Raw genomic sequence first — 17,386 nt, 5'->3', positions numbered from 1 at the left:
CGGAGGGGGTCTGAATACTTACTGAATGCACTGTATATGAACTGAACTGAATGCATTGTGCTCTTTACTACACTTTATTTGCATTTGCATCCTCTATGGTCTTAAGGGGGATCTTGACTTACAAATCATTGTGCAACCCTGGATAAGACATGACAAACGATCTTGAATTATTATACTTTTGCAGGGTAGTCAGTGAGAATGTGTGGGATTTATCTGTATTTTTCCATCTAATTTTAAAGTTTATGGACAATATAGTCTTTATAAGTGAAATATATTCCTCCAATAATGCTGATTCTGATTCTATGACACATCTGTTTAACAGCAATGTTCATTATCAAATGCACAGTTTAAGACAAAACCAATATTTATTCTGTAAAGTGGTGTGAACATCAGTTTTTAAATGTGACAATTCAACAGGGTTGTAGTCAAAATTGTAGAATGTGAACAATCTGAAAATAATACAAATCTATTGTTAAAAAGAGCTACCTTGTATTTTCTAGCCAAGACGAGACACTGAGGATGTGTTTGTGTGACAAGCACACAGGATGTTAGCATAACATTCACACTCATTTCTCATGTCACCTTGTCTTTTTTTTACAGACACAATAAGTCAGAAATAAAGTCTAAAAATATGGTACAAAAGGTTTACAAACACACCTGCACAGAGCTATACTTGACTTGAATTTAAGCACAGTGATGGCAATTTTGCAGTCCACTCATGGAGCAATGTAACACAGTTTTCCACAGTCCTGCAGTCCGTCTATTCCCTGCCACTTGCCCTTTAAAGCTGAAACCGCCAACACAAATGTCCCAATCTATCAATGTTTTTATGCAGAACACTGTGAATTGGTGCCACATATCTTGCCACATCGCCATCCCGTGAGAAGTCTCTGCAGAACAGACCCCTCTCTGAGTTAAAGACAAACTTCTGAGGCATGGGCCCGTTGCCTCTCACGTATTCCCACACAGCCAGGAGCAGCAGCCTCACCTCGAAGGGTGTGATGTGGGGGAAGGCTTCGTGGACGTTGGCTAGCACAGGAGGTAGGAGCTGGCCCTCTCCCATGCAGGACACAAGGAGGCAAGAGGCCTGGAGGTGCCATGGGGAGTCAGTGGAAAGCACCTCCCTAGAGGCCTCCCATTGGGCCAGCAGTGTTGCCAGGAGGCCCCTGAGCACTGCCGAGCAGTAGCAGAGAGCCGGGCGCCCTGCTGCAACCACCTGAAGCAGAGGGAAGAGCACAGGATGGGCCTCGAAACAACGCCGGATATGGATGTCTCTCTCCACTGTGGTGCGGGCGTGCTCTTCTGGGGGCCAGGACAGTTCACTATTGGCAACATCAGGACAAACATTTTCCACCAGTGTGACTGCAACAACCTTGGCTGCCTCAGCATTGATGGGCAGTGGCTCATCGGGGTCAGACGGTTGTCGTGAGCCATTGATGGAGCCATTGAGACCCGAGGAGCTGCAACACTGGATTATGACAGACAGAAGAGTCTGGGTGTTCTAAAGAGAGGGGATAATAAAAACACTGGGTTAGTCTTTGCTGCTGCTGCTGCTTCAGTAAAACACAAAATACACCCAACCATGCAGATCTCTGTAGTATACATAATTTAAACATATTTTAGGACAGTCAAAAGAGTGAAATTTTTAATCCTGATTAATCCCAGAATTTCTGTAGTTAATCATGATTATCTCCATCCTTTTTAATTACATTTTTAAAATTCCACTATTTTGCATTCAAAGCTGTTTTTTTGCCATTTTGGATTTTTATATTGTCTTAAATTAAGGGTAACTCACTTCCTGTTTGGAGACTGACCTGCTTCAACAGGTAGATTGAATTTAGGCACAGACAATGGAACTTGGGTTAAAATTATGGGTTTTAAAGGAAGTAAGGGAACAATAAAATGAAAATATTCGATAACATAAGGTGCAGAAGACTTTTGACTGGTCCACTAGTGGCTGAAGGGAAAAGCTGCAGTGGCTTTAAAAGCGTGTTGTAAGGAAAAATAAATCATGTGATTAATCATGATTAATGTAGTCAATCTTGCAAAATTTAAAGAGCCTGTTCTATTATAAGTACATTGCTTTCATTGCACATTTTACTGCTTCACTTCTAAAACTGTATATCTTACCTGGATGACACCAGATGGATCAGGGATCAGTCCTGTTGTGCGAACCTTCAGCCCCTTGCCGATCACTCCAGCATGAAACACTGACCACACACCACCAGAAAAGTTGACAGTTGTACCAAATCGACAGTTGATATCCAGCAGAGAGGCTCCAAGGTCAGGAGAGACAGACGGGGCAGTAATAGGGGCACCAGACATGTCTGTGGCCTGACCTCCAAACAGATCAGCATTGCCTTTATGGAGCGCTCCCTCCACTAGCTGCTGAAGTACAGCTTTGAGAGTGAGCGGAGAATAAGCTGCCAAACGGGAGAGGAGCAGCACTGAACAGTTCACAGCCTCACCCGCCTGTCCGCTGTCTCTCCCCACTTTTCCTGTTTCCCCTCTTTTCCGCAGCGCGACAAAGAAATGACTGACAGAAGCACGGGAGAGCAGGAGCAGTTGTGCTGGGGAGGAGGTGCGAGGAAGTGGGCTACAGGACAGGAGGCGCACAGCAGCATGAGATACAGCCGGGTCGCCGTGGAGAAGCAGGGGGCTGAAGTCATGAAGGTTTCCTGAGACTGCTGAGCCCACCTGTACAGCCATGGAGGACTGAATGCCTGCAGCTGCTCCTCTTCTCTCCTCATCCTGACTCTGGATGGCTGCAGCCAGGTTGAGCAGCAGCTGCCTGAGCTGTCTTGGCCCCAAAGTGTGAGTATGGATCTGGGCTACACAGCGAGCCACAGCAGCAGGGATGAGTCCCGCCATGCAAGATGAGAGCGTGGTGTGCAGCTGCCAGGCCAGAGCCAACTCTTCTGGGTTGCGGGCCTGGGTTAGAAGCTGGCAGAGCGCCTCAGTGGCCACGCTGGGACCTCCATACACTGACAGCAAACATAACAGCTGGTGCAGCCAGAGGTGGCGCTTCCTCTCCAGTCGCAGTGTCTCAGCACAGAGCTCACCGATGTGAGACTGCAGCTCCTCCAGGAAGGGTATAACTCTCTGTGGCTGAGGAGAAGCAGAGTGATGGGTGTTGACTTCACTTCCATCTGAGCGGTTGAAGACCAGTTTGTGGAGATGCAGAAGCAGCATCTGGAGGAGGCGATCGCAGCCTTCTCTGACACCTTCATGTGGGGAGGGTGTAGGGCCGGAGATGATGACAGAGGCAGGGGTAGCTGTGTCAGCCAGAAAACGGAGCACCCGGGCTCCTCCAGATGGACTCTGACTAATGAGGTGCACAGCCAGCCCTAGCATGTTATCCAGCTCCTCTCTGGGGAGACCCTGCAGCAAGGCCTGCAGCTGAAGCAGGACAGGCGGGCGGAGCAGCTCGACAAGCTCTGCAGACATGGCACCAAAAAGGTTGGGGGACATAGCAGCTAGTTGCAGCAAAAACGGCACTGCAGCCCTACGAAGCTGGGGCGAAGTCTCCCAGGACGTAGAAGATGAAGTGGGAGATAGAGGGCTTGATGGACTCAGGCTCTCCTGAAACATCCTGAGCAGCTCCTTCCTGATGCTGTCTGAGTGATGCGCAGCAAGGTGTCCAAGGATTCCCACTACTGAGCCAATCTTAGGCACTCTGCTGCCTTTGTCCACTCCCATCACCATCAGCCCCTGGTCCTTAGCACCATGAGAGCAGAAGTCCTTCAGTCCACAGGCCAAGACACGGCTGATGATAGTACCGGGGAAGGCAGAGCCGATATGAGCCACCACCCAGTCAAAATGCGGAGAGTGCTGAACTGAGGTGTCCAACAGAGCATCCACACAGGCATCAGGGCACCAGGCCAGCATGGCAGCCAAACACTGGGAGTAGGCTTCCATGAGGGACCGGGTCGCAGCGCAGGACATCCACAGCTGGAGTAGCTCATTGAGGCTGGAGGAGTGGGGGGCTACCCTGCGGCCAGCATGTTTGCTGCTCAGCTGGCCCAACAAGTCCACGGCCCAGGCGGACACCAGAGGAGCCCAGGCCCTGGGGTTGAGTCGGATGAACTCTGACAGCACACCATGAACCTCCTGCAGACAAACAGAAATAATTAATGCCATTATGTAAACAAATTTAGGACAATTTTCATTTTTTTTTAAGAAAAAAAGAAGTGGAGAAGTGAAATAAGTTAACCTAACAGGCAACCTCAAATGCATCAACTGCACAAATTCTAATATGGCAGATAGAATATTCTTATTTTTTTCAAAGTCTTGTGAAAAATCTGACACTATAAAGACAAACATTGTTCCTAAATTTCTTAAAAAAATAATAATCACAGGGACTTAATAATTTTGACAAATGTTTTTTTATCACGTTAACTGCACCTGTATGATATCCTCCAGGTTGGAGCTGACCCCTGAGCCAGCATCGCCCTCTGTCTCCAAGTTAAGCAGGAAGGCAGAGACGTGCTCATCATAAACACCTCTCAGATGCTCTAGGACGGCCCCTCGGCAGGCGGGGACAGAGCGCAGCAGGCGCACAGCACAGCGGGCGTGTTCCCTGACACTGAGCTTCCGACCCTGAACAGTGTCAATACCACTGATGAAGGACTTGATCTCCTGGGACAGTTCCTGAGCACTGAAGGAGAAGGTGGAGGGTTAAGAAAATGGTATGAAAAAGAATAAACAAACATGTTTGCCTGTATCTGTGCAAAGGGAAGATTTTAATTTTCAGAGTACCTGTAAAATTGTATTTGTAGATAACTATAACCAAGTGTGGGATGGATGAATAGTAGTGGTGCAGAACTTCTTAGTCTATTTGTTAAGTCCATGAAATGTAAGAAAACGTGGTGAATTACACAAAAGGCCAAAGAGACATTCTTACACTTCTTTGTCTGGTCAACTGACAGACAATAATTAGACCCTATATGTTTTATACAGTGTCAAGTTCATCAGCAAATACTTTAATTCAATTTAAAATGATGAAATTTTATTTCTAAAGGGTTCATGTACATAAATATATATATAACATAAATACTGCCATGTGATGCATTGTACCAAAGCTAGCTTAAAGCTAGCTTATGAAGGGGAGCTGGAACCAAACATTTTTTGCATTATTGTGTCAAAACGACTGATGCCATTAAGTTATTTGAATTTTTATTTAAAATTTTTGTGACCATTGAACTTCTATACATCTACAAAACGATCAAACTACAGCTACATAGAACTCAAGCAGCCAATAAAACACTGAGTTTGAGGACAGAATACAGGCATTAACAATCAAAAACTTATTACTGAAATCTAACTCGCTATAAATGAACTACTTTTCCATTGTATGTTAATGATTTGTAATCTTTTTATACCAGCCTAAGTATAGGATGTCACTTTGGACTCAGTAAAGATGCAGAACCCATTTCGAAAATTTTCTGATACCTCTGAAGATGACTGATCAGAAAAACAACAGAGAAAGGCAGTTTATAAAAAATAATAATAACCATTAATCAGAAGATTTCATTCACAATTTATCCAATCAGATGTGTTCTTGGTTTTCAATGACGGACACCTGTACCCTAAGTGAACGCCATAATGATGACAAGGTACTGTTAGCATGCTACCACGCCACCCAACGTGTGCATCAGCAAGCTAGCTAACATGTTATTAGCTGCGGCAGAACATTTCAATCAAGAAAAAGACATTTAAGGAAAAATAAGTTGATTTTTCCTTATATAAATAATGTTGACATAAAACACAAGTTATTTAAATTTAACAGTAAGTGAAATTAACCTTCAAATTTGAATATAATTGCCTAACATCACTTTACAACTTGCTGTTAAAAACAGAAGAAAAAGAAAACAGGTAGTTAGACTGTTATCATTACTGTTATTGCAAAAGGCAGTGTACAATTAGGGACAATACTAACTGAATAAGAGCTCCGTACTGTATTAAAATGTCCTATGATATATAACACTAACAGAAGAATGGGATTTGAGAGACTCTGGTAAACTTTGTGACTGGATTACAAAGTGGTTGATGATGTCAGATGGTACCAGCTAAGCAATGAGAAATATCCAGCTGTAGTAGCCTGGTTTCAGCCTGTAGAGGGCAGTAAATTTGCACATTTCTTATAAAAAAAACGCAAGAAAACTTTGTGCTAAAATATTAAGAGTTAATTTTTCAAGAACACTTAGAAATACCAATTTACCTGACTTTTCTACTGAAAATTGGTCTTGGGGTTTAGTTACACTTTAAAATGTTACACAAATAGTAACTATTATTCAGCTATAGTTACAAAATAATTCCTATATCAAGTGCAGCTCTAGAATAAATATTAAAAACCTTGTTCCAAAGATGCAGGGTGATGACACAAAATTTGCTTTGTTAGCTGGTTTTGAAGTTGCCCATGAATAATGACTGTGAAACTATATGTAATGAGCGTATATCCATTATCACTATTAAAAATGGATGTAATAGTGGGCATGAAAAGTACTCAATGTATCCCTGATTTATTAACTAAGAAACTTTCAGAGAGTAGTGTAGCTACACTAATATGATAAACTCCCCATGATGACTTAAATAAAGTATTTAAAAAGCGCTTAAGTGTCTTAATAGTGTTAAAGTGTCTTCTAGATCTGTCAGAGGAGCTGCTTCCTCTCCTCTCCACTCACCTCAGGGCAGTCTGCGGTGTGAGACTGTGTGAGCTCTGCATCGCTTTCAGCGGACTCCCGTCAAAGACCACCGACATATCTTGATCCTTAAACATTAAAACGTCACATCAAATCCTCCTCTCGGTTCTAGGAGCTCGTCGCAGGCGAGTGTGAGAGCTTTTTCTTTAAAATTTTCTCTGTTCAATTTCAGAACAAAAATACACCAAAAGGGCGATCCAAAGCCGGATGTTACGACTTCTTCGTGTGTACAATAATGTAAACCGCCAGATACACTGGATGTCACTAACGACGCCTAGTGGATAAAAAGTTACCGTTGCATTAACCTCCTGAATCCCTGACTGTGCTAGTACACACGGACTTTACATTTTAGCTTCTCTTCAATATAGAAATACATTTCACCCTTTGAATTTTGAGATTATTGTCTGGAATTTCCATAGAAGTTTAGATCATTTTTAGAGTGTTTGATTGGATTTTTTTCTTTCGTTGTCCCTAATTTTTTTAATGGAAATTTTAGGGCTTTAATGTTGGTGGCATTTGTTTGAAAATTCTGCACATTGTCCACAAACTTGGGGTGGAATTTATTAGTACATTTCACCAGCAGATTGTCTTTCACTAAATGACATCCAGTTCATAACCCCTCTTTGGGAATGAAGTCTTAAAAAACTGATGGCCTATCTGTAAGTTTATGGAGCAAAATGTTGTTACCCCTGGAAAGGGGTCAAAGCCTCTTTAAACTGTGTGACAGTATGGAGAAAATACACATGCTAAACAAAACTATCATATGGAAGCCCTAAAGGGCCATGTATTCACAAATCTTATTTACTCAGTTTTCCTATGATAACAGGATAAATAACTCATTATCACAGGAAAACAAACATTGTTATCCCATAATAACACGACAATTAAGTCGCTATCACGAGAAATCCAGCGTTATCTCCAGATAATGACAAAAATAAGTCGAGATCATGAGAAAAATTACAGAAATTATTCATTATCACGAGAAAATTGAGTAAATAATATATGTGAATATATGGCCCTTTAGGGCTTCCATACTGTCACAATATGGTGATAGTAGCCTTTTTTTTAAAACCTCTCTGTTTGCTTGCTGTTTTAAATAAGAAGAAAAACTAACTGTTAACCCCTTAAAGCCTGAAAACACAAATTATAGCCAGAAAATTGTAATTTTTTGAGACTGATAATTATTTAACTTTGTACTGAAATTCAAATTTCCATAAAATTTAACATATATATTTTTTGTATCTCATTTGATACATTAGGTGTTTTTGGTAACTGATTATCTACTTGAGGGCATTTTTATCATTTATCAAATTATACTCAGACGTTTTATTTGGTAATTTATTGATCATATTGCTTAGATAGAGGTATCAAAAAAGTATGTATCAAATATGATAAAACAGGCTTTAAGGGGTTAAGAGCCATAACTCATGTTCAGCTCCACTGTTGATGTAACCAGCATGTCAAATCAGACATTTGCTTCAGGGCTTTGAATTAGCAGGGCAGAAGCAGTTCCATACAGGCTGCATTTAGTTTGGTATTTTCATGGTTATGTGCTAAATGTCAATAAAGTTTTGAATGAGGGACTTTTGCTTGTAACACTGCTTTCTTACAACCTTCAGGGTCCAACTTCTGCCACTTAAATCAGGGGTGTCCCAACTTTTTTCATTGAAGAACACACTCTGTAGTTTAAGATGTGCTTATTGAACATGTCTGATGAAAAATAACAGCAACATCAATGGATGACAAAATAGCTTCACCATATGAGATACTATTATTGTAAATTTTACTATCTATGCTACTGTCAATCACACAACTTGTCTTTCGCCATCTGAAGTCCGCCCTTTTTCTTTATTTGTATACCTTTTTATTAACCTTACTATTATTATTTCGGTTGGCGGGGAATATCTGGAATCTTTATTTGTATTTAGAATTTGATAACTGGTACGGACATGCTACAATGTGAACGGTGAGCCTTTTGTTCTGTTGTGTTTTATTCTGAAAATAATAAAAAAGTATTTAAAAACAACAACAACAACAAAACAGAAATAGCCAATCACTATCAAGGATTCCGGTACAATTGATCAGGTTTCATGGGGGGCCTGATCAGCCAATAATGGATCCGCCTCTCATCAAGAAAACGATGCTTCATGCAACAGGGAGGGAAGACACTGATGGCACATCTCTACATTCAGTCTCAAAAACAGAGAGACTTCAGTCCTCGCAGCCATAACCATCTCGCAGTCCTGGGCCCCCCTTATCAATACTAAACAGACTGCTGTGTTGGTGTAACACATGTATCTGCGTTGTGTTTATGTTGATGTGAAGGAGACTGCGACACTGGAGGTCTCTCTTTGACCACTTTTAATGTCTGGCAGAGTTAAAAAGATACAGAAACTCACATAAATTTCACAGCCCGCTCCAGAACCTACACAAAATAAAGAAAAACAGTACAAACCATTATCTAAACATGACATGCATACGTAAACTAGCTTAACTTACCGTGCGCGGCAAACGAACATCCATGACTTCCATAAAGTAACAAGAAATTTAAAGCATATAAACAAGGAAGATATTAAAAGACATTATAAGGATTACAAATATGTACAAGATGTGACGTTTAACATAAAGATGTAAATAGATATAAACTTTGACAAAACAATGGACACCCACATGTACCACCGGGAAAAACGAAACGAATGACCAACGAAGAAGAAAACAAATGAAGGAGGGGCTGCAAACAACAACACAGTGCATCATGGATTAAGCAGTTTCTCACAGGCTGATACATAACAGACAAATTAGGTAATTTTTTGTAATTATAACAAGCAATACTGAACTACAGAGGTGCATTTTGACCCTGTGACACTAGCACAAGCCAATGCTGTTGCACTTGCAAAGAATGGCATTAGCAAAAGTATTTCTATTAATTTATTTAAAAAAAAAAAAAAAAAAAAAAAAAACAGTAAGCCTCGTGACCGTTTTTTTTAACACTGCACCTTGACTAAATTATACTTTTTATAATAACTTGTTTTCTGTTCCAGAAGCAGTGTACAGTTAAAGGATTGGCTGAGTCTTTTATTTTGAAGGTCTTGCTCCTCTGCTAAAAGTAGCATCAATCAGCTGATCGCTCACAGCTGAGCTTTGGTGGTGCCTGGGATACAAAACATACGAAGTGTGGACATCATCTTGAAGTGAGTACGCAGACTATCACATCTTTCTGTTACTGGTTTAAAAACCAGCCTGGGTTCAGGTTTTATTATGCTGCTAGCTTATTTTACAGCTAACGTAGCATTAGCTTGAACGTGATGCTGGCTGATGTAAACACAGGTTAAGCTAATCATACTGTCAGAAACGCCGCCGTGGCGCCGGGATGTTTTGCTAAAGGTTTTGTTTGTTTAAACGTAAAACCTGATTGTTGCCAGAACTAGATAGAAACAGGGTTCATTTGTGAATAAAATGACCGGCGGTACTTAGGGAACAGCAGGCTGCAGTGTTAGTAGTTCAATCTGTAATTAAATGTTTAAGGCTGATCAGTATTAAGACAAACGACCTCAGGTGACGATTTATCTTATCTTTAAGACTTAAATATGATGGGCTGAAACAAAGCTTTATCGATTCATTCAACCCAGTACTCATAAAGGAAGCGCTTTCTGTACATTTCTATGTTTTATATCGTTGATCTGATAAAAATCAGTAGAAAGAATGCAAAACTAATGATAAAGAAGTGAACTAAATTATGTTTAATTATATTAGCCTTTCTAACTGCTTTACATGCTGCTGCATTGTGCCAGCATTTGGATTTCTTCATGTTTTTTTTTTTTCTTTTTGCCCTTCAGGAGCTGAAAGTCATATCGAAAGTTTAACCAGTCTAAATATTAAACAAACACAGATATGGCCCCCACACTGGTGAGGAAATGAAACCAAAACACAAGATCATAGAAAATTGCAGATTATATTTTTATAGTCTTATTTATAACTACAGTCAAGTGTGATGTGGTTGTTTAATAGCTCATGTTACCGATAATTTATTTTTCTTTCTCTTTTTGTCTTATCTAAGTATGACGAGAAACCAGAAGTTGGGGACTTGATTGAGATATTTCGAGGCTCCTATCAGCACTGGGCCGTGTATGTTGGCGATGGCTTCGTGGTTCACTTGGCACCCCCCTGTGAGTCAAACACAACACAGCTGTTTGAACTGTCTTACTCAATCTAAACCCATCCTTTTTGCATCACATCAGCTTTCAATGACAGTTGAAAATGTTAGTGGATCTGAATCAAAATTTTAGAGCTCTTAAAAATCTACTGGATATATATTTCTGCCTGAGCACTGTTAAAAAATATACCTGTACAAATTTGACTCTGTAAAATTAACCTCCTGAGACATGATATTTTGTTTGGAATTCATTTTTAGTTTCTCACACCTTTTGGGATAAATATGATCCGATAAATTTAAAAGCTCAGTCTTTGAATAGGAATTAGTTTTGACCAAAGGTGATGCCCTCAAGTCTCCTGAAGGTCCTTTTTCTGCAGAAAATGCAGTACTGGATCGTTTTATGTGCTGTTTTGGCTGTGTGTCGACCAGTTGTTGGGGAACTTCAGTCAGTAAGAAATTGTGGTGGGTTTTTTTCTTATTATTTGATGATGGACCACAAGGACTTGTAAAGGCAAGCATGATTAAACTTTTCCACTAAAGTTTGGAATTTTCCTTTAACAAATCCACACAAGTTTTCCTAAAACTTGAAATAAATTTCCTAAAATTCCTGTGAAAATAGTTGAACATATTTTTAGAGTATCCCATAAAAAGTGCCCCAGAAGTTCTTCAAATATTCCACAAGGTTTCAGTGAAACTTTATCATAAAGCTTTAATATTCCAATAACAATATCCCCCAAAACTTGATGTAAATTCTGGGAATTTTCAAGGGACATACTTAAAAATATCAAGTAACCTCCCTTTAAAATTTCATATAAAATTTTTAAAAAATCAAGAAAAATTTCATGAATATGAGGGGAAACATTCCCTCAAACTTCTTAAACAAAATTCCTGAAATTTACCTGAAAATTTCAAATGACAGCCACCCAAATTCCCAATCAAATACCCAACATTTTCCAAATGAATTTTCATTCCATTTTAAATCAAATCCTTAAAAAAAAATTAAATGAAATATCAATGAAATGAAACTCTCCAAAATATACATCACTCATATTTCCATAAAAATACTTAAAAAAATCCATGCAAATTTCCCAAAATATCCAAACAAATTCCTTTACAACTTCATGAAAATTTCATGGCAAAATCTACCAACTTTTCAAGCAAATTACTTGAATGTCAACTGGCATTCCTGACAACTGTCTCAAAAATTTTAATTGCAGAAGTCATTACTATAGTGTAGGACAGCCAAATTGTAATGTCCTAATGTATATACATACAAGGTCTTGGAAGGCTATAAAGTTTTTTGTCTTGACTTTTGTGTCTAGCTGAGGTCCCAGGTGCAGGAGCCAGCAGTATGATGTCTGTCCTAACAGAGAAGGCCTTGGTGAAGAAAGAGGAGCTGTGGGATGTGGTGGGAACCAACCAGTGGAAAATCAACAACAGCCTGGACAACAAGTACAATCCCCGCTCCGTTCACATCATTGTGAGGGAGGCCTGCTCCTTGGTGGGCAGCGAACTGCCATACTGCGTCTTCAGGGGAAACTGTGAGCACTTTGCAAATGAACTGCGCTATGGAAAGGCCGAGTCCCGGCAGGTAAATGCATCCATTGATTGTTTGATTGTTTTGCCTAGTTCAGGGAGAGGGTTGCAAGGAGGAAGAGAGTAAACAAAATATAATGCATGAAGCAGGCTTGCCCTCAGATATTACAAGGCCTTTCATAGGCCCAGATTTAATAATGTCAAGGCATGGCCCAGCAATCTTTGGGTTATTCTCTATTCGCTGCCGATCACGTCAGATCAACTTTGAAGCTTACTGAAAAAGTTGTTTAACGAGTCATCATTGGGGTCATATACACCTAGCCATGCAGTCTCTACTTGCAAACATTTGTTCTGAAGAGCTCAGTGACTTCAAGTGTGGTACTGTGATGGATGCCACCTTTGCAGTAAGACGGTTCGTGAAATTTCATCCCTGCTGGATATTCTACTGTCAGCTGTAAGTGATATCCGAAAGTTGAAGCATTTAGGAACAACAGCAACTCAGCCACAAAGCAAAAGACCACATAAAATCACAGTGGGGTCAACAGCTGCAAAGGTGCATGGTGCATAAAAGTCACCAAAGCTCTGCTTAGTCCATAGAGTTCTGAACTTCCTCCGGCATTAATGTAAGCAGAAAAAATGTGCAGTGGGAGCTTCATGGAATGGGTTTCTATGGCCAAGCAGCTGCAATCAAGCCTCACATCACCAAGTGTCAGATGGAGTGGTGTAAAACACACAACACCGGACTGTGGTGCAGTGGAAACATGTTCTGTGGAGTGAGGAATCACGCCTTTCTGGCAGTCAGCTGGGCGAATCTAGTTTGGTGTAGGAGGGATAATGGTATGGGGCTGTTTATCAGAGTTAGGGCTCCTTATCCCCTTACAGCAACCTTATCCCAACATATCTAGTGTGTTAAGACACACAGGTAAGGGAAACTGGAGTATGCGTATTCCACCCATGCCAGATTTGTGCCTTTTGTGGAGCCAATCTGTACTGTTTCACATTTGTTGCAACATAAAGTCCATTTTCCTCCGTTTTTGTCAGTTGCTTTTTCATTTGTAAATGAGAAATTTGTCCAGATGTCAAACCTGTCTCGATTTATCTTCGTGTTGTACTTTTTTTTTTTTTTTAAAGATTTGTTTGTGGGCATTTTTGTGCCTTTATTCGATAGGGGGGGACAGTGGATAGAGTCGGAAACAGGGTCAAGAGTGGGGGAGAGACATGTGGTGGAGGGCCTCAGGCCGGATTCGAACCCAGGCTGCCCGTGTACATGGGGAGCGCCTTTAACCACTAGGCCACCTGCTCCCCTATGTTGTACATTTTTCTTCCTTTTCATATTAATCATTAATTGCTGTGAATGCTGCAAGCATTCACAGTTATTGTTATTCTGTTCCACCATTTTCTTAAATACTATTCTTATTATTTTTACATCTGGTTATCCAGGTACATCAGGATATTTTTGACCACTTCCTCTACCAGCATTACACCACCCACTCCTGTGAGAGTTGCACTGTGCCACATGCAGTTTTAAGATCAAAATGAGATGTGAGGAAAAATTACACAAAGATTGACCTCTTGAAAAAAAAAAAAAAGACTCCAGCCCCACAAAATTGGCTGAGCCCTTTTAATAGCCATCAGTTTTACTGGTGTTTGTCAAAGCACACTGTCTTTGACTTAAATGCTAAAAGTAGGAACAAAAACATGGATTTGTATGAATGAATCCAGCTTTATTTTTTAAGCAACATTCAACTCAAACTAACATACTGGGTAAAGCTGTGAAGATACAACATAAAATAAAATGTTTTATTTAATAGAATTATCAACATTTTGTTCCCTCTGCAGGTGCGTAAGGCAGGCGAAGCTGTCATGGTTGCAGGCGTGGCGGCAGCAGTCGGTCTGGGTGTCTTGGCTCTGGCAGGCGCTTTGTTTGGAGGCAGCAAAAAAGAAAACAAGAACACGCAGTGATTCAAATTCCAATTGCCTGATGAGGGGCTTAATAACAGATCACCAGCAGAGCCTAACTGGTAATTACCACTAAAATAAGGCTTAATCTGATAGCTTACATCTGTAATATCGTGGAGAATTTGGGTGAGATGTTTCCTTAACTCACCTTGAACCACCATACTCCTGCCATTTTGGCCTCACTTTGGATAACATAGTTTTGGATTAAGGTCCAGTGATTCCAGCCTTTTTTTAGAATTTGTAAACTCAGCACCACAAAGAATATTCACACTTATTCAGGTGCCAAGATGAAGTGTGTCTAAACGTTTCAATAAAAAGATATGGGGTTTTTGAAGATGATACTCTTTTGGAGTGTAGAATATTTATTAATTTATAAAACAGTTTGCTGGTAGTTGTTTATGTAGAATGTTAGTTACTTTGATCAAATCTAATGTCTCTTATATCTGAATAATGATTATTGGTCAAAACTTCTCACATTTCCACAAATAAGCCATGTACTGTCAGAAGATATTGTGACTTTTAATTGTTTCTAATTGTTTAAAATAAAAAACAAAATAATTACAACTCTACATGGTTGTCTTATCCTTCTTTAACCTTAATCTGAACTTTATGGCTCATTTTTATCTTGATGACAAGTAACAAAACACTGACTATTCACTCATTTCTATTTTTCATCAGTTACCCAGTAACCCTCCCGATGACTCAAGGTAGTCTGGATTAATCCATTTTAAAGGTCACATATTATGCAAAATACACTTTTTCAGGCTTTTCTAGCAAAAATATGTGCACAAAGAATCAGAAAAATCCATTCCCTACCCCCCCTCCCTGCATGGAAGAAAGTTTGACCCTCTACTGTTGAGAGGAAGATCAGTAGAGCAGAGCAACATCCATTTCCTGAGAGGGGCAGTGTCAGACAGCACAGTAACATTTAAAGCCACAGACACAGAAACAGCTCATTCTGAGCAGGGCTGAAACAGAGAGGTTTTTAGACAGGCAAAAATCCAATACTGGAGTGTTTTTTTTTTTCCAGAGACAAACTTCACGGGCATGTTTTGGGGACCAATATAAACTTGTCTCAGAAGGGTAAAATGTGACCTTTAACTGACCTCATATTTACAGGTGCATCTCAAGAATTAAATATGAAGCAAAAGTTTATTTTTCCCATGATTTACTTTAGAAAGGTACATTTCCACATATTCTAGATCTCAAATCTCAAAGTGAAATATTTCAAGACTTTGGTTTTAATTGTGATCACAGCTTACAGCTCATGAAAATCAAAATTCCACTTCTACAAATTTTAGAATATTGGAAAACACTTTATTTTAGTGGGCCTTAATTGCCCAGTAATTTCAAAGTGCTTACATAGTCATTTTATTAATAATCATAATTATCTAGTAATTTCTCAAAAAATAAGGAAGTGCTTGGTTGGCCAGCCAACCCGAAGCCCATAGAGAATCTTAGAGGAAATGTCAAGGAGATGAGAGACACCAGACTCAGACGAGCTGAAGGCTGCTATCAGAGCAACCTGGGTCAAATCCGTACCCCAGCAGTGCCACGGGCTGACTGGCTCCATAACATGTCATACAGATGCAGTAATTCATACATCAGGAGCTCCACCCAAGTGCTGAGTGCATCAACAAAGAACAGACCGTTTCACTTTTGTTTCCTTACATTTATTGCATTAATTTCATTCAAATCAGACAGTAGCCTTTCAAACCCAACAATGAATCACTCTTGTTAACACTGATGACAAAATAAGGCAACATATTTGGATGAAAATAAATTTTATTGCACCAGAAGTAATCTTTCATTATATACTGAGGCGTGACCAGGTCCTTTTTGATCATTTTTTAGGATATGATAGGGGGCTTTTTTCCTTTATTTGGACAGGACCACTGAAGATAGACAGGAAATGTGGGGAGAGTATCAGGTGTCAAACCTGTGACCAGTGCAACGAGGGACACTGTACATGGGACAGCTGCTCTACCAGCTGAGCAAAACCAGTTCCCTAAAATGTAGTATTTCTCAACATTGCCTCTGTTCATGTCGGCAGTAATTTTCAGACTTTGAGACACAATCTGAGATTTTTTATCTGCATCAATGAAAATGGTTTGAAAAATGTAGTCTGGAAGAAATCCTCCCCCTCTGCTGTGCTTGTTGGTAGGATCTGATGAATATCGCTACACATCACAATCCTTCAAGAGCCAATACATTTAGGCTTTTTTATGCTCTAGAGCCTTGGTTCTCAACTAGTGGATTGGGACTCAAAGGGAGGCTGCGAACTCACAATTAGTGGGTCAAGGATGTGTGCCTAGAAAAACTGGAAAAAAAAGTCAATGATGTGCTTTTATTTTGAAGGGCATGTCTCCATCTCTTTGTTTCATCACAACCAAAAGATCTATTTATAAACTATCCAATATTATGACGGTATATTAGGGCAACTCTATAAAAGTATTAACAATAAAGAGTGTTTGTTGCTGTTGTTTGGACCTTGGATGGAACAAAACATGGCTGAACAAAGAGACAGAACAAAACTTCAGGAGGGAACACATGCGAACTTTTTTTCAGTCTGATTTACATTCATATGGTAAATCTTGGTGGATTTGGTCTTAATAAATTAAGACATGACTATAGAAAAAAACAACTTTACAAGATATTTCCTTCTAAGATAACAAGATACTTAAGTCAAGATCTCAAGAAAGCATCCAGAATTTACTCTTTGTGCAGCAAACAGATTAAATTAAGTCTATGGACATGCCTGCTTTGGACTTCTACATATCAGATTTTTTTTCAGAACCAGTTCATGACCCACCAGTTGAGAACCACTGCTCTAGAGCATCTGTTCCCATCCTGGGACGTGAGCCCACCTGAGGAGGGTGCCAAGGTCCCAGGAGAGGGGGGGCGTGAGGCTTTGTATGCTTTGAAGTTGCCAAATTAACAGTTGTGTATATTAACTAAAACCGTGACAAAACACATATTCAATTGTTTTTGCTAAGGTATACAAAGGTTTTTGGGTATGTGGGCATTAGGGGGGGTA

General features: G+C 40.0%; 2 protein-coding genes across 2 annotated transcripts; one reads left to right on the top strand and one right to left on the bottom strand.

Annotated features, from left to right (window-relative positions):
* Positions 1-364: 364 nt before the first annotated feature.
* On the bottom strand, positions 365-6,911 carry ints5 (integrator complex subunit 5). Its single transcript, XM_041798229.1, has 4 exons — positions 6,684-6,911; positions 4,405-4,657; positions 2,131-4,110; positions 365-1,501 (listed from the first exon to the last, which is right to left on the bottom strand). The coding sequence occupies exons 1-4, from the start codon at positions 6,776-6,778 to the stop codon at positions 782-784; spliced, it is 3,048 nt and encodes a 1,015-aa protein (XP_041654163.1). The 5' UTR covers positions 6,779-6,911; the 3' UTR covers positions 365-781.
* Positions 6,912-9,775: 2,864 nt separating this feature from the next.
* On the top strand, positions 9,776-14,918 carry LOC121516197 (phospholipase A and acyltransferase 3-like). Its single transcript, XM_041797330.1, has 5 exons — positions 9,776-9,892; positions 10,538-10,607; positions 10,759-10,867; positions 12,177-12,445; positions 14,230-14,918. Exons 2-5 carry the CDS (start codon positions 10,593-10,595, stop codon positions 14,350-14,352), a joined length of 516 nt encoding a protein of 171 aa, XP_041653264.1. The 5' UTR covers positions 9,776-9,892; positions 10,538-10,592; the 3' UTR covers positions 14,353-14,918.
* The last annotated feature ends 2,468 nt before the right edge of the window (positions 14,919-17,386 follow it).

The sequence above is a fragment of the Cheilinus undulatus genome, linkage group 10, assembly GCF_018320785.1.
Source record: "Cheilinus undulatus linkage group 10, ASM1832078v1, whole genome shotgun sequence".
In the NCBI taxonomy this organism is placed as follows: Eukaryota; Metazoa; Chordata; class Actinopteri; order Labriformes; family Labridae; genus Cheilinus; species Cheilinus undulatus.
This window is presented reverse-complemented; position numbering and strand designations above follow the sequence as displayed.

Coding starts and splice junctions, on each gene's coding strand:
- ints5 (XM_041798229.1), bottom strand. CDS start 6,778: ATGTTTAAGGATCAAGATATGTCGGTGGTCTTTGACGGGAGTCCGCTG. Junction 4,658..6,683: donor ACACCGCAGACTGCCCTGAG/GTGAGTGGAGAG, acceptor CTTCTCCTTCAG/TGCTCAGGAACTGTCCCAGG. Junction 1,502..2,130: donor ATCCATCTGGTGTCATCCAG/GTAAGATATACA, acceptor CCCTCTCTTTAG/AACACCCAGACTCTTCTGTC.
- LOC121516197 (XM_041797330.1), top strand. Junction 10,868..12,176: donor GGTTCACTTGGCACCCCCCT/GTGAGTCAAACA, acceptor TTTTGTGTCTAG/CTGAGGTCCCAGGTGCAGGA. Junction 12,446..14,229: donor GAAAGGCCGAGTCCCGGCAG/GTAAATGCATCC, acceptor TTCCCTCTGCAG/GTGCGTAAGGCAGGCGAAGC.